Source organism: Narcine bancroftii, chromosome 10 (genome assembly GCF_036971445.1).
Source record: "Narcine bancroftii isolate sNarBan1 chromosome 10, sNarBan1.hap1, whole genome shotgun sequence".
Lineage (NCBI taxonomy): Eukaryota > Metazoa > Chordata > Chondrichthyes > Torpediniformes > Narcinidae > Narcine > Narcine bancroftii.
The window spans coordinates 34,363,906-34,387,760 of record NC_091478.1 but is presented as its reverse complement, the minus strand read 5'-3'; the positions used below and the strand labels follow the sequence as shown (position 1 = coordinate 34,387,760).

Here is a 23,855-nt window from a genome sequence, read left to right as displayed (position 1 = left end):
TCACACTCTAAATTTCTGAATTGGTTTTCTCTCAATTGAATCAGGATTGACATCTACTACAATGCTTTTAAAACTGAATAAAGGACTGCTGAAGCATAATTTGTGCTTGATGTAATTTTGGGTGAATTGCGCTGCAGAAACAGTTAGTATCTTGTGGAAGATGCAAGTCATTTTCACTCGTTTCAGCATGAGCTTACACTACAGAGTCATGGAATCATAGAGCAATCATTCTCAATCTTTTTTTACTATGTCCCTCCCCTTCACGCCCCCCCCCCCCACTTAGGACTCTGCTCAAAGGTTATTGGCCCCCCTTCCCTGTGAAGCAGTCGGGTTTGGTTCGTTTCTTCCGTACTTCACTCCTGCTGACTGCATAAAAAAAGCATTCGTGTTATAAGAGGGGAAAAGAAAACAAGGCTTTTATGCTGAACATACAGCTGGGGCTTTCAGAACAAACAGACGAATGGGAAATCATTCATAATGAACGTGGGAAAGAAGAAAACAAGAACCTACATATTGCAAAGAGATTTTAAAAATTAAAAAAATATTTAAAAATATTTAAAAAGATTCTTAGAGTGCAATGACACAAATTATTGGGGAAACTTAAGCATAAACAGAGGATGTGAAAACACAATAAAAAGAACTTTGACAAATAATTTTTATAGAATGAAAATGTTAGTAAGCATGTTGAGGGAAAGGTGATGAAAAATACTTCACATTTTCTTATAGTTTTGGAGATCTATTCCACAGATAGCAAAAATCTTTTAAAAAATTGATTAAACGATTATAATCACTGAATTTCCCTTGAATTTCTGCGTCAACATTGGTGGGATGTTCCTCAAATGGATCTAATCTCTAATACGAGATACTGAGATTTAACAGGTACAGTAATTGAATCTTTCCTTTAGATTGGTGTGTATTTGCTTTAAGTGTGTCACATAAACAGTAATGTCATCATCCTACAGTACCTCTGTCTTTGTGCCTGATGTGTAAATTGTAAAAATCCCTGATGTTAGGCATTGCTCCAATAGACAGAGCTTTTTAAGGAAGAAACAATGGATTTCTTACTATTAATGAGGTTTATTGTGTTTACCCTGTAGCGTCTTTTTCAATAAATTGAGTTTGTCAAAGATAAAATATGTCCGCCTTTGCATCAACCAGTTTTTCTCCAATGGTTATTATGAGAAAGAAGGGAAACAATCGTGTCCTGGAGTGCAACAAAAGACAATTTCCTTTGGACGGTCACCTCACCTCCGTGTGCAGCAGAAGTGGAGGGAAATATTGGTCATTTTCTTCACACAACTGCCAGAAGGTCTTGAAGGGGATGTGATTTTACAGTTTATAGTCTTTGTGACAATTGAAAGCAAAGCATTGAAACATCCTCTTAAGTTTGTAGCCCTAAGTGCACCCTATGAATGATGCAATGAACAGTAAAGACTGAAGGAGTAATATTTTTCAGGCGTGTGATGAACCCTCTCTATCAACCATCCATTGAAGCAAGCACCATTAGTTGCAGAGGAAACAAAGCTCTCAAATGGAATACTGTTCTCATTTATGCAATTCTTAACTTTTACAAAAATACTCAGTTCCTTGGTTTTTGTTTTAACCCTTCTGGCAAACAATATCTCTTCCATCCCAGATTCTGGCATAACCCATGAGAAGAGAGTATCACAATCTCCTGTTTTATTTAGTGAGTGTCAGTTTGGGGGTTGGTGCAGGCTGCAACCATTTACAGACTGCATGGCACCATCTGGTCCAAACTATAAACAAGATTGATGCTCTCAAATGGAACCAATAACAATGGTTGTTTATTCATGAAAAGCAAATGGTGAGAGAGAGAGAGAGAGAGAGACATGTGATTGGGACACAAAGAATTCAGTATTGATCAGCCAGCCATCTGATAAACACAGAGGTGAAATGACTGTGTATGGAAATGGACATTTCTGCTGATTCTCCTTGTCATGAGAAGTATTGAACCACAGACACCATTGTAGTGGTAATTTTGATTGACCATATCTGGGTAAAGAAAGCAGGAGAATTGCTTCATTGGATGGTGACCATTGTGATGGTCATTTCGTCTGGTCCATGTCTGGGGTTTTAAAGCATCATGGAAGTCACACATTTTGTTTCCACTACGCAAGGAAGAGGGGAGTTGTGACAACCATTCATACGAAAGGACATTTCTCTGGAAACCACATGAGTTTTCAGCAGTTTGATCACTCAGTCTCTCACCTCCTTCGTTATTACTTCTGAGCATCAGTTTAAAAGTCTGAGTTTCAACACAAGATTTCTAAGACTGAACTTTGGGAATGACTTTCCAGAATTGTGCCTAAGCTGTAATGGTTTGGGTATTCCACCCAAACACAAACACATAGTATATTTGTGCACAGTTAGGCTGTTAGCTAATTTGTTATATTATTAGTAATTATTAATAAATATATTGTTTTAAAAATTACACTGTCTTGGTGAATTTCTATTGCTGCTGGTCTCCAACATAACAAGAGAATTTCTTCCATTGTAATGAACCAAGCCATGAAAGACCCCAACAATGAAGACGCTGTTTACATCCGGTACCGCACGGATGGCAGTCTCTTCAATCTGAGGCGCCTGCAAGCTCACACCAAGACACAAGAGAAACTTGTCCGTGAACTACTCTTTGCAGATGATGCCGCTTTAGTTGCCCATTCAGAGCCAGCTCTTCAGCGCTTGACGTCCTGCTTTGCGGAAACTGCCAAAATGTTTGGCCTGGAAGTCAGCCTGAAGAAAACTGAGGTCCTCCATCAGCCAGCTCCCCACCATGACTACCAGCCCCCCCACATCTCCATCGGGCACACAAAACTCAAAACGGTCAACCAGTTTACCTATCTCGGCTGCACCATTTCATCAGATGCAAGGATCGACAATGAGATAGACAACAGACTCGCCAAGGCAAATAGCGCCTTTGGAAGACTACACAAAAGAGTCTGGAAAAACAACCAACTGAAAAACCTCACAAAGATAAGCGTATACAGAGCCGTTGTCATACCCACACTCCTGTTCGGCTCCGAATCATGGGTCCTCTACCGGCACCACCTACGGCTCCTAGAACGCTTCCACCAGCGTTGTCTCCGCTCCATCCTCAACATCCATTGGAGCGCTCACACCCCTAACGTCGAGGTACTCGAGATGGCAGAGGTCGACAGCATCGAGTCCACGCTGCTGAAGATCCAGCTGCGCTGGATGGGTCACGTCTCCAGAATGGAGGACCATCGCCTTCCCAAGATCGTATTATATGGCGAGCTCTCCACTGGCCACCGTGACAGAGGTGCACCAAAGAAAAGGTACAAGGACTGCCTAAAGAAATCTCTTGGTGCCTGCCACATTGACCACCGCCAGTGGGCTGATAACGCCTCAAACCGTGCATCTTGGCGCCTCACAGTTTGGCGGGCAGCAGCCTCCTTTGAAGAAGACCGCAGAGCCCACCTCACTGACAAAAGGCAAAGGAGGAAAAACCCAACACCCAACCCCAACCAACCAATTTTCCCTTGCAACCGCTGCAATCGTGTCTGCCTGTCCCGCATCGGACTGGTCAGCCACAAACGAGCCTGCAGCTGACGTGGACTTTTTACCCCCTCCATAAATCTTCGTCCGCGAAGCCAAGCCAAAGAAGAATGAAATGACTAATTGTTTTTCAATGTCCTTTGCCATCTCATCAATTCTTCTGCAAACAGTGGAATTACTTAAAGGAATGTAATTAATTTGTTAATTATATCACTGAATTTTTCTTGAATTTATGCATCAACATTGGTGGGTTGTTCCTCAAATGAATCTAATGTGACATCAGATATTATATCAGGACAGCACAATTTAGCACAATGTAGTTAAGGTTCCAGTGATCCAGGTTCAAATCTGGTGTTGTTTGTCAGGAGTTTGTATATCCTCCCCATATCTGCATGGGTTTCCTCCAGGTACTCCAATTTTCTTCCACCCTTCAAAATGTACGGATGTTGTACGTCAATTGGGTATAATTTAGACATACAGCATTGAAACAGGCTCCTGTGCCGTATGTCTAAATTAAAATTACCATGTGCATTGAAGGCAAAATAAGTGACTCAATGACATTACGAACATTTCCACTCTTAGCAATCAATTCACTTATCTTGTATGATGTAAGACGGCCCTTTTCTAATTTCTGTGACATTATAGTAATCGTCTGTTTGAGTGTTGTCCTTCTCTTGAAATTACCTTGAAGGTGAGCTGAGGAGCTCAAGGGTAAAATTATTTCTGAAATTAAAAAAAAAATAACTATTACAAATCCAAAGCACTTTCTTAGCTCAAACATCAGCTTAAATTGTATGGAAAATAATGAGCAAATGCACAGCTTCTTCAATAAAAGCTAGCAGAAGGAGACATGTGTTTACTACCGGTCATGGAGCAAAAGGAGGGCCCCTGCGGGTGCAAAACTTTTTGGCCTGCATGAGTGTTTCCTGGAATTGAAGAACAAAATAGGAAAACTATGTGGAAGACTGGTTTCATGTCAGTCAAACCAAGCATGTCAAAGCAAGGAATGCTCTGAAAACATTGTTAATTTTCTGCATTTATCTAGGTCATTCTAGGCTGCCTCCAAATCCATCCAACCCGAGAAAAAATATTGTGTGGTTGTGCAACTATACAGCAAATCCTGGCAGCAAACCCCTTTCCTTTCCTATTCAGTTTCTTTGCCCCTCTATATCTATTGTACCTCCCCACCCCTGCTATTAAAGATTTCAATCCATGGCCCCCTTAAATGTCCTGTGCCCCTTCCCAAGAAGGGCTGCATGGACCCCATTGAGCATGAAAACAGGCTGTTCATCTCATCACCAGTACACTGTCCAAATAGTATCCATCATTTAATCCGATCTTCCAGGAAGAAGTCTAAGGCATTTTATGCCCAGGAGATTCAAGTGCTCTCAGATATCCATGAACTTTAATATAGTGGTTTTCAAACTGCCCCCCCCCCCCCAACTAAACTCGCATTGCACCTGAAGTAATCCCTGTGCCATATGTGCTCTGTGATTAGTAAGGGATTGCTTAAAGTAATATGTGAGTGGGAAGAAAATGTTTGAAAACCACTATTTAAATTATACCCTAATTGACTTGTTATGTGCACAGTTTCAAAACTCCAAAGGAAATGGGTCAATGACAATTTTTCTCAAGCAAAATATTTCAGTAACAATTGGGTCCCTTCCCACTCACATACCACTTTAAGCAATCCCTTACTAATTACAGAGCACTTACGCCATAGGGATTGCTAAAAGTGGAATGTGAATTTAGGGGGTAGTTTAAAAACCACTGCTTTAAAATGTTGTTCATATCTTTAAGGGCATTTAAACATCTTCGGAATAGCTCACTCACTTCATTTTAGTAAAATCAGAATATTTTCTAAATATAACCAAATATTACAAGCACTTTGTCAGATTCTAATGTGCTGGCTCATAGAGATGTCAAAATTGATGAAGGCAAGCTGGTTACTTGGCATTTTTTTTTACATTGACTTGATATCTAATGAGGCTATAATAGACTCCTGAAACAATGTTTAGTGGTTTTCTGTGCTACGAACTATTAAACAATAATTGTCGGGGAAGGGGGTCTTGCTGCCTTACGTATGCACAACAATGTTCCATGCTGTCAGGAATTTAATAATAGTCAATTTATGTATCCTGTTTCTATAGGTAGGATTGTGTCTTCATATTGCCTTTCCTTTGCAAATAGTTCAGAAATATTTATTTGTGTCTTTCCAGAACAATGGAGCAAATCTTGGCAGCCCAATTTGTCTGAACCATCCATGCCCCCAAGCCTGTCTTCCAGTCACTCAGCTTGTCCTGATGTGGAGATGTTGTCTCACTTAACTACCATACCCAACAGTGTTAATGTAACCTTGGTGGCAAAATGAACAGCCTCCTCCCACTACCTCTTTCACCACCCCCAGCATGGTAATGAAGGTCGGAGAAAAATTTAATTATCTAGGTTTTTAAATGTAATATTAAAATGACATAAAATACAAATTAAAGTTAGGGGGAAACAAACATAAATTATGCCCTCAGTGTCCTTTTCCTGCTCATTCTTGTTTGACCTGGCACAGGGTCAAAAAGATCATTCTCCAGTAAGACTGGATTCCATTGCTGTTATCCATGTGAAATCCAGTAGAATTCTAAATTTGGCAGTTCATCGGAGGCTGAGTGGGAATGTTGCAGCAAGAAATATTGAGAAAAGTATTGGAGCAAAGGTTGTTTGATGCAGGTTTTCATTCAGATTGGCTTGGTTTAAACCCGTGAGTTGAGCACCATGGAAGGTGCTTAACTCACATGGCTTTGCTTGCCATGGATGGAGTCAATTCAGAGAGGTCGAAAAGTGGCTGGGTCTGCTTCCTCCATTTTTCTTTGACTAGCCATCTGGTGAAGTTAATGTACATTGTGATCTTGATCATTGATTCTCAAGGCAACTGAGAAAGGCTCTGCTGATTGACAGCAGAAAACCCCCTCGGTATCAGGCTTATTTCCTTTCTTGAAGCTAGTCATGATCACAGTATGTCTCAAGACCCGTGATATATCATCCCAGCTATAGACAACAAGACCGGGACTTATGAGCAAGACTCATCATTTCAGTGGGGTTACACATGCTGGAATTTTTCTTTTAGTTAGAATATGGCTTTTTCAACTTCTTATCAGTGAGGAGTGGTGCCGAGGCTAGGTTGAATGGGCTGAAATTTAAAAAAAAATCAACTATGGGTGTTGGAAATCTGAAACAAAGCCAGAAGGTACTGGAAACACTCAGTAGGTCAGAGAGAACGTGCAGAAAGAGAAACAGTTAATATTTCAGGTTTCAGGTCAACTTTTAAATGTTCATTTCTGTTGAAGGGCCTCTCATCTGAAGTATTAACCTCATTTCTCTTTCCACAGATGCGGAGTGTTCCCAGCATTTTCAATTTTGGCTCAGATAGTTGTGCAACGGAGTCACAGGTCGTGCTGCGAAGTACAGAGTCAGAGATCAGAAGGCCTTTGATTCAATTCATTATCATAGTAATGAAACAGTGTCACCCTTGCAACCGCTGCAACCGTGTCTGCCTGTCCCGCATCGGACTTGTCAGCCACAAACGAGCCTGCAGCTGACGTGGTCATTACCCCTCCATGAATCTTCGTCCGCGAAGCCAAGCCAAAGAGAGAGAAAAGAGAGAGAAGGCCGACCGATTAATCACTGGCAGAAATTGCCTATGCGCTTCTTACAGACTTACAGTCAAACTTACAGTTAGAGAGAGAGAAGCAAAAGAGTCCCCCAGAATCACTGTGTGTCCGTAGATTCACCTCCAGAGTTTCTGCAGCCAGTCCAAACCACTGGCAACCCAAGCTCCAGATCCGAACCTCCGACATGGTCAGAAACCCTTCAGCGCCTTCAGCATCTCTTCTCATCCTGATTCCAATACCTGGTTCTCCTCCAGCCAGTTTGAGCCAGACTCCAGTATTCCGCAGCCTGGCGCGAGCCTCCCGACAGCGGTCTCCTCCAGCCCACAGCTTCCACGTGTTCTGTGCCTCAAGTCGCCAGCAGCCCGCCTCATGCACTGGTCCCTCAGATGCAAAGCCCACTCACTGGTCCACCATGGTGGTCACCGTCATCGCAGGTTGTCTCCTCTACTTCTCCTTCTCAATCAGGGGTGTGGTCTTTCCATCCTCTGATGCCCACTCCAGTCCTACGCTTCCATAGAGTCTGCAGCCCCTCCTGGCTGCTGCCGATTAATAGGCACCGCCATCTTTTCTGGTTTTCAGTTCCTGGTTCGTTCATCCCTATTTGTGGATCCCTGTGGAGTCTCTCTCTCTCTCTCTCTCTCTCTCTCTCTCTCTCTCTCTCTCTCTCTCTCTCTCCCTCTATTTCTCCACAATTTGGTTGATGTTTGGAATTAATCTTCAGAACTAATGGAAACTATGGCAATTGTACTCCAGAATCAAGGTCACCCAAACCTCTGTAGTTGAGCTGCTCTATGAAAATTCTTTTTATCTTTGCACCAATTATAGATGTCAAGCTCGAAGTCATTGTTCACTACAAGAGAATGGGCCTCGAATTCAGTACGGTAAAGCTCCTTTAAAATCTGCTTCCCCTGAAACACGACCTTCAACAATATAGGCAGTTGGTGAGTCACTGGAACATGTGAACCACCTCTCACATCTTGGTAACCATCTCTCAACAAAGGTGGACAGTGATGATGAAACTCACAAGAACAGCCCTTGATCATTTGAGGAAAGGAGTACTTCAAAAGCAAGGTGGCACATTTAGTCCTGTGGTAGCACAATGGTATTGCAATGCCAGCGACCCAGGTTTGAATCTGCCACTGCCAGTAGAGTTTGTACGTTCTCCCCATGCCTGCTAGGGTTTCCTCCAACTGCTCTGGTTTCTTCCCACCTTCCAAGGATGTACTGGGTTAGTAGGTTAATTGGTCACAGAGGTGTATTTGGTCAATGTGAGCTCATGGGCTTGAAGGGCCTGTTACTGTGTTGTATATCTAAATTTAAAAAAAAAAGTCTTCAGACCTGGCATAAACCTCACTGTTTATTTGACAACAGTGACCGCTGCCCTGCTAAATAACTCTGTGATCTGGACTTCCAACAGCTGACATCTCAAGTATACTTGCACACAATTTGAAAAGGGTACTTTTAAATATACCACTAATGCAGTCTCTGAAAGTCGTCCCATTCATGGATGTAAATTAATATCAGTGTCCTCTCTTAGGCCAACATTCCCAACTTTCAGGCCCCTAATTACATTCATTTGTCTGTAGAGGTCTGCCACATTGTTTACCTACCTGACTCCCAACCACTGAAGCAGACAATCAGGCTCTGTCATGGTGTGAGATTACCTGGCAGCCAAAGGTTTCTTTCGACATTCCCATTGACTATTAGGAAATTCTGGCCCATGACTCCATGGTCTATGACTGAATAAAGTGAGAAAAAGAGTATTCAGAATGAGGTCTTGCATTAGAAACCCCGTGTAGGTTGGCACTTGGGCCTCGTTCACTAACTCAGAAATCATAAAACCATTCTCAGTCCTGTTTAAGAGGGAAGAGAAAGTCCAGGAATTACAGCAATGTTGATGTTCAAACAATGCCCATTCCAATCAGAACGATTTGAGACAGCAGCAGGAACATCCCCAAGGTCGCTTGCAAGGTAAAAATCTGTCACATTTTAGACATTATAATCGTTATCTTAAGGGGAAAAGAGGCTGTTGCAAAATGTTTTCACATTGCACCAACTGCCGCTAGTATTTTATTGCCAAAACAGATGTAGTGTAATAATAAAAATTACCATTTTCAACTCTCATACTTGATTCAGTGCTTTTAAATTATTATGTGAAATGATTTTTGCTTCTGTTTAGAGAGTTTTATGTACCATCATGAAAATGACGTTAATATGGATTCCTATAAATGAACCTCTAGCAATCATTTATTTTTAATAATTCATCACAGAATTACATTACAATTCCATTAACATGATTTTTTAGTACCGGTATTGTGGAAAGTCTGGTAATATAACATGAGCCTTAATTCCCTACTTCCCAATTGTTAAACTTATATTGACAGGGTAAATGATTTCCAAAGAAGGAAATTTAGTCTGTCCTCATGATTGTTTACCTTCAGAGTATTGATGAAGATACCATAGGAAATGAGTAAAACAATTGATCTTGCTAGATATGAAAATTTATTGAATGAAAGGTATTGAACATCAAAATAATTATTCCGAAAAAAATACAATAACATTGTTGATATGCAAAATGATAGCTATCAAGTTTATTGTCACCTGATTGTACAAGTACAGTACAACGCGAAGAAACGGCGTTATCTAGTCCTCGGTGCAGGAACTAAAATAAAACAACAAAATGTTCAACAGGTCAGGTGACATCTGCAGAGAATGAAACAAAAAGACATACTGGATTAGTATGTTAATTGGTCACCGGGGTGTATTTGGTCAGTGTGAGCTCATGGGCCTGAAAGGCCTATTTCTAAATTATTTTTAAAAGTAGAAGACTTCAGACCTGGTTCAAGACTCACAGTTTATTTGACACAGTGATCACTGCCCTGATAAATAACTCTGTGATCTGGACTTCCAACAGCTCAAATAGGCCAACATTCCCAACTTTCAGGAGCCCAATTACATTCATTTGTCTGGAGAACTCTGCCACTTTGTTTGTATACCTGACTCATGTTTCAGACTGATGATGTTTCATCTGAATTGGAAAAGTGATGACAATTTTGAGATGCAGAGCAAGGGGTGGTGGGGGGGAGGGGGGGGGGGTGGGGGTGGGGGGGGGGGGAGAGGGGGGGAAGAAAAAGGAAATTGAATTAAAAAAACAGGTCAGCATCAGACTTTGGGACTGCGTCTAATTAAATATTGTGGACGCTGTATAGTGAGCAGTAAATACAATGCACTAAACTGATAGAAGTACAGCTAATTTGTTATTTATCCTGAAAGGAAATCTCAGAGCCCTGGATAGTGGGGATTGAGGAGCCGTTGCTGTGAAATCCTGTAATTATCTGTGAAATAATATCTTAACCTTTACAATATTTCCTACTATGTTTTTTTTATTTCAGATTTGCAGCAAATTTATTTTGAAAATTTGTAAGATTAATTAGCTCTGGTTTGACCCCATTGTTTACCTTTTTTTTATTATTAGTAGTGGACTGTTTCTGTTAAGCCAATAACCTCCAAAGGGAGGGGATCACAAAATTCTGTAGACATCGAGGTTGAAGTAAAAACACAAAATGCTGGAGAAGCTCAGCAGGTTAAACAGGGTCCTTTATGTAGCAAAGGGAAAGATACAGAACCATCGTTTTGGGCTTGAGCCCTTCATCAAAGTGTGAGAAAATGCCGGCAAGTGTCTGAACATAAGAGTAGGAGGGGGAAAATGGGGTGGGGGGGGGGTGGCAAGGTCAGGAGGTGATAGGTGGAGAAAGGAGGGAGGGGACAGCAGCAATGAGGGGGAGGGGTATGGCAGGGCTGGGTGTGTGAAAGAACTGGAAAAACAGGAAAAGGAGAGAAAAGAAAAGGTAAGGAGGTTTAATGGAAAGCAGTAAGGTCAATGTTCATGTCATATGGCTGGAGAGAGCTCAGATGGAAAATAAGGTGATGTTCCTCCAGTCTGTGGGTGGTCAGGGTGGGATAGCATATAAGGCCATGGACAGACATGTGAATGCGGGAGTATGACCTGGAATTGAAATGGTTGGCCACTGGGAGGTTACTGTGGTTGCAAACAGAGCAGAGGTGCTGATCGAAGCGATCTCCCAGTCTGTGACCGGTCTCTCCGATGTAGAGAATGCCATAAAGGGTGCACTGAATGCAGTAAATAAGTCCTCTGGATGTACAAGTGAAGTGCAAGGCCTGTTTGGGGCCTCGGTCCGGGGTGATGGAAGTAGTGTGGGCGCAAGAGGTGTGTTGCACCTCCTGCGGGAACAGGGGAAGGCGTCAGTATAGTGGGCTGAAGTATAGTGGGTTTTTTTTAAACTTCTTTTCAATGTAATGTAGATTTCAATACCATTTTTATTAATATATAAGATTTGTTAATATTTAATTTTATTGTCATGTACCCATGTAATATTTATTTGCTGAAACCAATAAAAAAATTTTAAAAATTGTTGTGTTAAAAAAGTTACATTTGATTGCAAAAAAGATTTGCAGCATCTGGAATATTTTGCTTTAGTTCTACATAATGCCTAATTTTAGTTTTTATTTTTCATCGCCAATCCTACAGGTAACATCGCGGAAATGAAACTAATGAAGGGTATACCTGTGCAACTTCTAACTTATTGTCAGTGGTTTTGTAATTCTTAGTCTGAATTACCACTCATGATGTTTCAACTGTAATGGTTTTCTTATGGATCTGGATTCGAAGTTCCTGTCTATAACTCTTCGTATTGTCTGACATCACAACAATTCTAGTTTTTTTTTAATGGGGATTCCTTTGAGAAATCATTGAACAAAGGTTAAAGGAGCACCCCTATGTAGATGAATTGAAAGTGTTTAATTCTCATCATGTTCAAACTGAATGCTATGAGAAAATTCATAACAAGTTTGTGGAGCACATCATAACCACATTGACATGATGGAGTGATTAAACAGCTTTAATTACCAAAAAACCTGAACATTACTGATACACAACTTGGCCAGGTTCCAGGAGCAAGAAGGGAAAATTCTGGGCACGCCAGCCTTTATTGGAAAATCCAGGAAGAAGGGTTAGGAAAGGTCAGGTAGGTTCTGACTATTTATACAAATGCCTTTCACCACAAAGTTATTATGAATTCAGCCTTCATAAATTACATCCTGTGTTTCATTCATAATCCAATCAGCCATGAATGTTAACTTCAAATCTCTGAAGACATTTATCAGAAGAAATGTCCGTTTTTGTATTCTGTCCAAAATGGATCAAGGCCCATCATCACGATGTAGAAAGGTTTTTAATCTCTTGGTCAATTGGAGAAGTAGAACTTAAAGTCGCCTGAATATAATTTCTGCACATTGAGAAAAAAACAAGATGACCACAGTCTCTTTTTTTTTGCAGAGGAGATTCACAGGTTTTCTTTTCCAGGACTGGAGGACTTTCATTATGGGGAGAGAGTGAATAGGCTGAGCTTATTTTCCCTGAAGGATCTGATGGCTGAGCGGGTCACCTGATGGGAATATATTAAATTATGAGAGCCAGAGATAAGGTGGAGCATCAAAATTATTTCCCCATGGTAGGGGTATTTAAAAAAAAGGCACAGTTTTAAAGTAGGAGGTTTAAAGCGGCCCTCAGCGATATGTTCTATTTAACACAAAGTTGGTATCGGGAACATGCTGCCAAGGGTGACCTCAGACACAATTGCTACTTTTAAGTGGCATTTGGACAAATATTTAAACAAGGCAAGGCTGTAAATAGGATTAGTGTAGGTGGGTAAAATGTGGGCATGGTGGTGGTGGGCCCCCTTTTGTGCTGCAAGATCTAGAAACATTTTTCTGTGCAGGAGTAGGCCATTTGGCCCTTCAAGCCTACACCGCCATTCATTAGGATCATGGCTGATCGGTACCCGGGTCCTGCCTTCTCCCCATACCCCTTGATCCCCTTAGCCACTTGCTCAAATCTTCTTCCACCTATTAAACATGGGAGTGCTCAGTATTAGCTTCTCTCCTTCCCCACGGGCTGACAGAGGGCACATTTACCTGCAGCCAAGAAAGAAGAATTTCACCCCCCAACTAACACCCAGAATCAGATTGTCTGCTGCCACTCTACAAGACCACGTGAAATTCATTCCACTTTGAGAATTCTTCTAGTATTTATTTTTGTACTTTGCCACAATCGCACAAACTCAAGGAGGAGCAAAGTTTGGGATTGAAAACTCAAGAAATCGATGCAGGAAACAGATTTGCCTTTAAAACTCCGACATTAAATCATTTCAGAAGTAACCGGTGTAATTCTTGCGTTGCCAGTTTGTCTGGAGGAATCATTCCAAACCGATCCTTGCCATGAAGGAGCCACGCAAATATGGGCAGAGCCTCGGGTTGATTACCCAGTTAAATCAATATGCTGATGAACTGGAGTCCTGCCAGCGTCATTTATATCTTCGCTCAGCATGAGTCCCTGTCACGTCAGGCTGACGGAATATATATAGATTACGTTCTCATCCAAATTCCCACAGCAGAGATCTGCTTTCAAAGAATGACAAAAGAGGGATTTAAAAAACTACTGATATGATCTTTTGGAGCCCGTCAGCGCACCTCAAGGTACAGCAAACAAGGCAGCTGAGTCCATGGTGATGGGAAGGGTTAAAGCCGAGCGGGACCCCGAGGGAATTCCCGGGGACATTTGCCGCGGAGAAAGAAACCGTGAGCTTTAACTCCAACTTCCGTGTGTTAAAACAGCCAAGGATCGCTGGGTTCTCCAGCCCTGGGACGATGTCGATCCACCTCGGACTGCATGTCACGCCAGAGGGAGGCTTCGTTTTCGTTCCAAACGGTTCACCATTGGAAAGGATTTGCGCCATGCAAGGGAACGAAGGGGGGCGGGCGAATTTCGCCACCGGCGCGCCTCAGGCAGAGGCTTCTGCAGAGCCCGTCCGCTTGTCCAACTAGCCCACTGTCCTGTCAACAGAGTGAGTGGGAACAAAGCCAGTCTGCCGATTGATTGGGGCTGCAAAGGCTCGGCCAGTTCATCCCCCCCCCCCCCCCCCCCCCACCCCCAGTCTGGATTCGCTCTGCAAACCGTGAGAACATCTTAAACAGCTTAAGGGTCAGCGACGACCAAATGCTGTGGGCACCCTCAGACCTGATTATGGACATTAACGGCAGCTCCATCAGTAAGCTCCGCTGGCACACGACTGGGGGAGCCCTGGAAGAACTGAAGACCCCTATGATGAGCCCTGGCTCGCTTGTTCCCAAGCAGCTGCCAATTGCCCCATACCCCACGCCAAGCGCTCGACCCTTCGCTGGCGGCACCCTGCCACATAATGGCACCAAGTGCGGGGAGGAGATCCTGCCCTACGGCGACACGGAGAAGGTGATCATCGGGGCCATTCTGTCCATGATCACCTTGCTCACCATCTCGGGCAACTGCCTGGTGATGATCTCGGTATGTTTCGTGAAGAAGCTGCGCCAACCTTCCAACTATCTCATCGTGTCGCTGGCACTGGCCGATCTGTCGGTGGCCGTGGCGGTGATGCCCTTTGTCATCGTTACCGACCTGATAGGCGGCCAGTGGATTTTTGGCCAAGTCTTTTGCAACGTCTTCATTGCGATGGATGTAACGTGCTGTACCGCTTCCATCATGACGCTGTGTGTGATAAGTATAGACAGGTGAGTTCCTCAGATACCTGGTGTCTATCGTGTGAGTCAGTCGCGATGCACGAGTTGTTCCAAAACGGTGCAAGCAAAATACAGATCCATTGCTTTCAACGTGTGGTCGAACAAAAATGGTCCCGATCAGGAATAACGTAAAATATGAATTAAAGTGTACTTAACCAGTTTTGAAATTATACTTAAGTGCATCCCTGAACTCTTTCGTTGTGTTCGGTTGTTTGAAATGAACCAAGCATTTATAATAGAAAAGGTCAACGTTTCGGATTTGAACCCTTTAATAAGACTTTGTAGACAGGTGCCAAGAATGCAAAAGTACGAGTTCATTCGGCTGATTTGAAAATTCTGCGTTAGTTTCTCATTGAAAAAGTCATTAAAGATGTAGAGAGCCGAGAGTATCCTCGGTCAATGGACTGAGAGAGTAGAGTGGGCGTCTTCGCCCCACGGCTGACAAGTCTGAGATAGCCTGGAACACACCTTCAGGGTCCCCGTGCCTGCACCTCGCCACCTTCGTTTGTTCGTGTGGCCCCCGTTTTGGTGTTCTTTAGTGGTGAGAAACACACACAAGAAAGCAGAGCCATGCCCGGCACCAAGCCATTATTGCCCCAGTCGACCTGGAAATTCTCACGGTGCCCAGCTGGAGAACGAGGAGTTCTTGTGGCCAGAATTTGCGCACGGATGTGAGACTGAGCGTCAAATTCAGCTCGTTGACATTGGATCCTTTCGATCAGGGTACTGTTTGGGTGGGGGGGGGGGGGGGGATAAATGCGCCAATGCACAACCTCGCCGGACGTGTTGCAATTTAAATAGCTTCGGCACAGAATGGAAACGAAGAATATTAATCATTCAATATTTCTGGTCCTCTCTTGAAATAGGTGTTGGAATAGCATGTGCGTAAATTCAAAAGCTTGCTTCTGCATCCCAATGGCATTCTACTCATAACACCTACACTGAACAACAACGCCGCTGACTCAGTTAGATTCTATCCATTTATATTCGGGACCACAAAGGGTTTTCTTAACAACGAATGGGCAGATTTTCTCTTACAGATCAGTTATTTCGGTTCCACGGATAATTTTATGATCTTGACGCGGGAATAGAGAACAATCGTAAATGAACTCCGAGGACGGCTTTAGTTTGAACGTTTCCTTGCGATTTATCTCACTGGTTTCACATATGCTCGGGATTGGGGTTGGGCGATCATTTGCTTTTTTAGGGTCAATTGAAATGAAATGATGAAAACCATTAAAAAGCATCCTCTCGGTAGGAGCACTGCGTAACGTTATCTTTGCTGTTTAATGCCATATGTAATTTAGACTGAAATCCCTAATCGTTTTGATAGAACTGGCAGAACATTGGAGAAGAGCAAATGTGTGTCCCCTTGATTGAAAAAGTTAATAGGGAGAATACAGGGAATCATACAGTGGGGAAACTATTGGAGAGGATTTTAAGGAGAATTAATGAGCATTTAGAGAATGGAAAGTATTGTGCGTAGAGGTGAGTGACCAGTGGAATTCTGCAGAGATCTGCAGAAATAAATATTTCGAGGATGGCATGATATGACCCATGTGAAGCTGGGATCTGAGGACGAATATAATCACTGAAAGGTAGAGAGACTTCTAGATTTTTAGTCCAATTGAGAATGAGTGAGACTTTGGGGGGCAGAGAGAGAACCATTAATAACTAAGAATTTTTTTCATTACTATAACATTGAACATTACAGCATGTTATGCCGACCTACGTATACCTACCAGAAATAAAGCTAAACCTTCTCTTCTTCATAACCCTCTATCTTTCATTCGTATGCCTGTCTCAGAGTCTCTTAAATGCCCCTATTGATCTGGCTTCCACCAACACCCCTGGGAATGCATTCTAGACACCCACAACACAATGTAAAAAAACTTTTTCCGCTGTCTCCCCTAAACTTTCTTCCCTTCACTTTGTACAAATATCTTCTGGTATTTGCTCCTCCCACCCTGGGGAAAAAAAGGTGCTGGCTGTCCACCTGGTCTGTGCCTCTCATAATCTTGTCTACCTTTATTAAGTCAACTCTCAGGGTTCTTCAATACAATCAGAAAAGCCCCAGCTCTGCTAGCTTTGCCTCATAAGACGTATTTTCCAATCCAGGCAATATCCTGGTAAATCTGCTCAGCACCCTCTCCATGGTTTCCACATCCTTCTTGTAATGAGGTGACCAAAACTGAACACAATATTGCAAGTGTGGCCTCACCAGAGATTTATAGAACTGCAACGTTATCTCACAACTCCTGAACTCGATCCCCTGAATAATGAATCTCAGCATATCATTAGTCTTCTTAAATATCTTATCAACCTACGTGGCAACCTTGAGAAATATATGGATTTAGACCCCAAGGTCCCTCTGTTCTTGCACCCTGTTAAGTATCCTTTCAAGTTTCACCTTCCAAAATGCATCACCTCACACTTCTTAAATGGATCAAACTCCATCAGCCTCCTTTCTGCCCAACTGTGTCCTGCCTGTATCTTCTTGTACCCCACAACAATTTTTAACACTAACCCCAACACCTCCAACCTTTGTATCATCCACAAATTTTCTGACCCATCCCTCTACTTCTTCATCCAGGTCATTTATAAAAATCCAAACAGGGCTCCTAGAACAGATCTCTGCAGAATTCCACCAGTCACTCACCTCTACGCACAATACTTTCCATTCTCTAAATGCTCATTAATTCTCCTTAAAATCATCTCCAATATTTTGCCCACTGTATGATTCCCTGTATTCTCCATATTAACTTTTTTAATCAAGGGGACCACATGTGCTATTCTCCAATGTTCTGGCACCTCCCCTGTGGCAAAGGAGGACATAAAGATAATCACCAATGGCCCAGAAATTTCTTCCCTCCCTTCTCATAGCACCTTGGAGTATATCTTGTCTGGTCCTGGAGATTTATCAATAATGTTTTTTAAGAAGAGCCAGCCTTTCCTCTTACTTAATCTCAACATGATCTAGCACATAAGTATATTCTATTCTAACCTCATCTTGCCCAGAGCCCTTTTCTCTGAAGAAAATAATTCATTTAGGGCCTCTCCAATCTCCTCTGCCTTCAGGCACATGTTTCCTCCTTTATCCTTAAGCAGCCCTGCATTCCATCTCATTATCCTTCTGTTCTTCAAATAGGCATAGGGTTTTGCTTAATCCTACTTACAAAGACCCACCCCCCTTCTAGCTCTCCTTTATTAATTTCCTTCCTGACTACCATGTAATTTTCATGAGCCGTTCCTTTTTATTTGTTTCTTAAATCTAATGTCTGCTTTCTTCTTCCATTAAATAGCTGCCACATCTGTTTTATCAATGTTGGTTCCCTTATCCTACCATTTTTTCCCTCAGTGAGATAAACCTATTCAGAACCTCACATGTGGCCCCTAAACATCCTTCACATTACGTCTTGCTTTCTCTCGAGAACATCTATTTCCTATTTACTCTCCCTAGTTCCTGCCTCATCCCATTGCAATTAGCCCTTGGCCAATTAAACACTTCACTATTTGGTCTGCTTTCATCCTTGTCCAAAGCTATGCTAAAGCTCAGTGAGTTGTGGTCACTCTCACTGAAATGTCAGTCACCTGACAAGGTACATTACCTAATACTAGATTCAGTATTGCCTCTCTTCTAATCAGCTGGCCCACATACTTTGTCAGGAATCCTTCTTGGACACACCTGAGAATTTCTGCCCCTTTTGCAGGAAGGTGGTGCCAGTCAATATTTGGGAAGTTGAAATCTCCCATAACAACAACCCTGTTATTTTTGGACCATTCCAAATTCTGTCTCTTTATATGTTGCTCAGTATCTTGAGGGCTATTTGGGGGCCTACAGACTACTCCCAGTACAGTAATTGCTCCCTTCCTATATCTGACTTCCACCCACACTGACTCAGTAGATACTCCCTCCACAGCATCCTCTCTTTCTGTAGCTGTGATGCTATCCCTAACCAGTAATGCTACCTCCCAACCTATCCCTTTAAACATCTAAACGCTGGTACCTGTATCAGTCAATCCTGTGTCAGTCATGTCTCTTTAACAGCCACATCGTAATACAGTCTCTGTCTGTAAGAGACACTTCAGGCAATTTCTGCCGATGGCGAATCTGCCTGCCTTATAGCAGGCAAAAGCAATTTCATGTAATATAACGCTGTTTTATTACAAGTCAATAAATTGAATCTTGAATCTACATGTTCGAAGTTCATCTCCTTTATTCTAAATTATCCTTGCTCTGAAATAGACTCATTTCAAACCCTCCAACTGACTAAATTTATGTTTCCTTCCCTGTCTGTCCTTCCTCACACACCCACAACACATTGCATTGTCCTTTTCACCTTGTTCTAATCTCTGCCCTCACATTCTAGTTCCCATCCCCCTGCCAAAATAGTTTAAACTCTCCTCAACACCTCTAGTGAACCTGCCTGATATTGTCCTTGAAATATTATATGTGGAAAATACCTGGTTACTGTTCATAAAATTTAATTTGCTGCAGTATTTTTTAATCATTTACTTCTACTTCCACATAACTGGATGTCACCTTTATTTGATTGGTCAATGAGTGTTCCATTTGCTCCAACTCCCAATCACTGGAGCCCTCAAAGATCTCAAAATTCCTGAAACCTATTAAAGAAAATTAATGTGGCTTTCATCATAATTGCTGGGTTTGAATGTGATGTGGGGTTCTGTATGGTAGTTCTTGCAGAGATAACAGCTGGTACATCTTTGCTGCATAGGTCCATGAGAAGTGAATCAAAAAGCAATCTCCATGATACCCAGAGAAGGTGTAGATAAGGCAGGGGGACATAAGTGCTGGAGTGTATGGCCACACAGCACCTCCCTTTCTTCATGCCTCTGCAAAGCCTGGGCTCATTATGCAAGCAGAGATGATAATACAGTGAAACCCCTGGTATCTGGAATTCGAGCATCTGACAGCCTGAAGCCACCAGCAAAAAAAAAAAAAAAAAATCAAGGTCAATAAATTCTAAAAATTGAAATAAAAAAGAATAAAATATAAGGTAAAAATATGCAAGTTTAAAATTGTAAGTATACTCTGAACTTTTGGTGGAGATGGGAGCAAATTTTCAGCCAGCGGAGGGAGGGCATTGGATGTGCTTCTCTTGTAGCAGCTGTTTGAATAAAGTTATGTGAAACAGCAAAGGTGTCGCCCAGGATGAAGAGCTGGTTGATGCCGCTCGCTTTTGGTGCGACTCTCATAAAGTGTCTCCTTATCCCTGCTTATTAAGAGTTGCCTCAGTCAGAGCCTTTATCTGTAAACTTGGTGGTGGTGGGGAGGGCGGGGTTCATTATCTACAATGTTATTGTTTGTCTTTCGGGCAGCTCCATGGATGGTGAGGAACGTGTAGATTCAAGATTCAATTTATTGTCTTTGTAATAAAACAGTGTCATATTACATGAAATTGCTTTTGCCTGCTGTAAGGCAGGCAGATTTGCCATCGGCAGAAATTGCCTAAAATGTCTCTTACAGTCAGAGAAAGGGAAGCAAAAGAGAGTCCCCCAGAGTCACCGAGTGTCCGCAGATTCGCCTCCAGCGCTTCCACAGAGTCCAGTCCAAACCAATGGCAACCCAAGCTCCAGATCTGAACCTCTGACACGGTCAGGAACCCTTCAGTGCCTTCAGCACCCTCGCATCCCAGTTCTGATACCTGGTATACCTTCAACCCGTTTTGAGCCAGTCTCCAGCAGCCTACAGCCTCCCTGGGTTCCTCACCTGGAGTAGCCGGCAGCCCACCGTATGCATTGGTCTTTCAGATGTAGAGCCTCCTCACTGGTCCTCTGCCATGGTCCCCGTCCTGTGAGTCATCTCCTCTGCTTCTCCTTCTCATACAGGGGATAGTCTCCCCATTTTCTGGTGCCCTACTTCAGTCCTCCGCACCTTTGGAGCCTTCAACCCCTCGGGGCTGTTGCCAATCAGAGGAACCACCATCTTGGGCGCAGACCCCGTGGTTGCAGGATTTTAAATAAAACTGCCATTGGCTCCTTTAACAGGCCGTTCAAAGCTTGTGCTGAGCTGATGGCAGTTAGCTGGGTGGTTGGACCCTATGGGAGCACTGTATCTCCACTCCTTGCTCCTCTTGGGGTCCGCTGTATGCTTCAGTGGTTCTCAGCCTGTTCCAAAGTCTGCGAACTGTAGCGACAGTTCAATGTTTTCAAAGAATTTGACTGAAAATAAAGTAAAATGCTTTAAGGTTTATGTATTCATGCAAGTGAAGTTTGCTCAGTATAAGTACAGTGTAGTATCTTTGTTTTTAAAACTGTTTATTCTCAATGCAGGTGTATTAGTTAGGCATTGAAAGAGTAAGTCACGAGCAACTGGAAGATACACTTGCCCAGTATCTACCAATCCCCATAGGTAACGTACACCAGGGGTTTTACTCTCTATGTAGTTTATGGATTTTTAAAAATTCTGCATAAATATTATGAGGTAATAACAAGCATTAAATAGTCTTGGGAACTCCACCAGACATATGCAAAAAAGCATTAAATTGGTGTTTTAATCTCAGTTTCTTTGCTCCATTTATTAGGAGTTAAATTGAAGGTTGTTCAGTGCACACGATTGTACCATTTCCTCTTGGTACATGAATATCAGGCCCACTAAGGTGAATTATGCATGGAAATGTCAAGTCCGTTTTACCATTGAAAATGGGCACAATTACATAAAGTAGCTTTTATATTTACACACAAATAATGGGGGCTGTGCTCCAGCTCCGCGGTGAACCTTACGAAAGGTTGCGGGCAAGTCTTTGTATCATTGAGACTGCTTTTTCACAAAAACAATGGAGAATAAAATAAATTTAAGAATAAAATTTATATGGGGAGGAGTCACGTGATGGAGTAGTGGCCGGACGGTGAACTCCAGCCCTCTCCAGAAAAGTCGGGAAAAACAAAGGAAAACACAAAGGCACAGAAATAAAAGTTACAGAAAAGTGAGTACAAAAGGTGGAAAGAAGATGGCGACAAAAAAAGAAAAATCGAAAGCAACGGTAAGAAGAGAGGAAGAGAAGACAAAGGAGGAAAAAGGTGAAGGCCTTACCTGTCCAAAGAGGCCTGCTGCGGAGAGAGAAACCCGCTCCCTCAGGTCGGTAAATAATGGACTACAAAAATGGCTCGCTGAGCCGAGTAAAAGTGCGCAACCGCGCATGAAAAAAAACACACCGACGGGAGGGGGGACCAGCTGGGGAGTCGATCTCCACAGCCGGCAACGACAGCTGCAGAACACCTGTAACAAGAAGAGACCACAGAAGACAATGGAAACAAGAAAGAAGAGAAGGAAAGGGCAACAAAGAAACAACAGATGGCCAACCCAAAGGAAGAAGAAGAGGAAGAGGAAGAGTACAGTGAAATAGAAGAAGAAAAGAAAGGCAAGATAAAGAAGGTACTTTCTCTTATTAAAGGATACATGGAGTCATTTAAAGAATGGCAAACACAGGAATTTAATGATTTAAGAAAAAGAATAAACAACACAGAAGAGAAAATGAATAAAACAGAGATGACCTTAACAGAAATGGGAAAGAAAATGGACAAGATGGAAGAGCAGGCAGTAGCAGCAGAAATGGAGGTAGAGGACTTAAAAAAGAAATTGGAGGAATCTAATAAAAAAACTAAAGAGACACAAGAACTACTAGCTCAAAAAATAGATACAATGGAAAATTATAACAGAAGAAATAACATAAAGATAGTGGGCCTTAAGGAAGATGAAGAAGGCAAGAATATGAGGGAGTTTATAAAAGAGTGGATCCCTAAGACCCTAGGATGTCCAGAACTACAGCAAGAAATGGAAATAGAAAGGGCACATAGAGTATTGGCCTCTAAACCACAACCACAACAAAAACCAAGATCTATTGTAGTAAAATTCCTAAGATATACTACAAGAGAAAAGGTACTGGAGAAGATAATGGAAAAAGTAAGAGAGGGCAACAAACCACTGGAGTATAAAGGGCAAAAAATCTTCATTTATCCAGATATAAGTTTTGAACTCCTAAAGAAGAGAAAAGAGTTCAATACAGCAAAGGCGATTTTATGGAAGAAAGGGTATAAATTTATACTAAAGCATCCAGCGGTATTGAAAATATTTATTCCAGGACAACAAAACAGACTATTCTCGGATCCAGAAGAAGCACGAAAATTTGCAGAACAATTACAAAAATAGACTGAGGGAGGAAGACGGGTAATGAGAGTAAAAATGATCACGATTGATATGTATGTGAGTAAAGACAAAAATAGACTGAGGGATGAAGACGGGTAATGAGAGTAAAAATGATCACGATTGATATGTATGCGGGTAAAGAGGTATAAGAGTGAATAGAGACAATGTGCATACGTGAATGTATCTGTACTTAGAGGAAAATATAGATAGTATAGACAAGAATTAATAAGGGAAGGTAATGGAATAGAGAGAATAAGGAGGGAATTAAAAGAGTGACCTTTGTGACATATGAAAAGTGAAATCTTTTCTGGGGGGGGCGGGGTGGGGGGAAATAGCGGTCACTGCAAAATCAGTTGACGCTTGTGAGTGGATTCGCAAATCCAAATGGAGAGGGGAGATGTGGTTGTCCGACAAGGGATAAAGGACAACTCAGGAGGGGAAGGGGAGATTGGGGATAAATAAGATAGAAATAGGAGAATAAGGAAAATGTTGGATGTTGTAGGAATGTTGTCTTATAAAGAGTTGAAAATAAGAAAACAGAAATGGAAAAGGAGGAAAGGTAATGATGGAAAAATGGAAAGAGAAGATAAACAAAATATAAAAGGGCTACGCTGACCTATATGACTTTAAATATTAATGGAATACATAACCAAATTAAAAGGAAGAAACGACTAAATTTAAATGAATAAATGTATTCCATTAGAAAAGAACAAGTATGGGAGCCTTACATTAAATACAATAGCGAAAACCTACCGGGGACAAACATTACCTAAGTTGATGGAAGGAGAAGGAAAGAAAAGAATGGACTCAGTAGAATTTCTGGTGTATTTTTGTTGAATGACAACATTGTCTGACTG

General features: G+C 42.1%; 1 protein-coding gene across 1 annotated transcript in view; it reads left to right on the top strand.

Annotated features, from left to right (window-relative positions):
- The first annotated feature begins 14,239 nt into the window (after positions 1–14,239).
- LOC138743928 (5-hydroxytryptamine receptor 7) overlaps positions 14,240–23,855 on the top strand; it is a 41,574-nt gene continuing 31,958 nt past the window's right edge. The window contains exon 1 of the mRNA XM_069899491.1: positions 14,240–14,819. Coding sequence (XP_069755592.1) covers positions 14,272–14,819 — 548 coding nt within the window. The 5' untranslated portion in view covers positions 14,240–14,271. The remainder of the gene's footprint in view (positions 14,820–23,855) is intronic.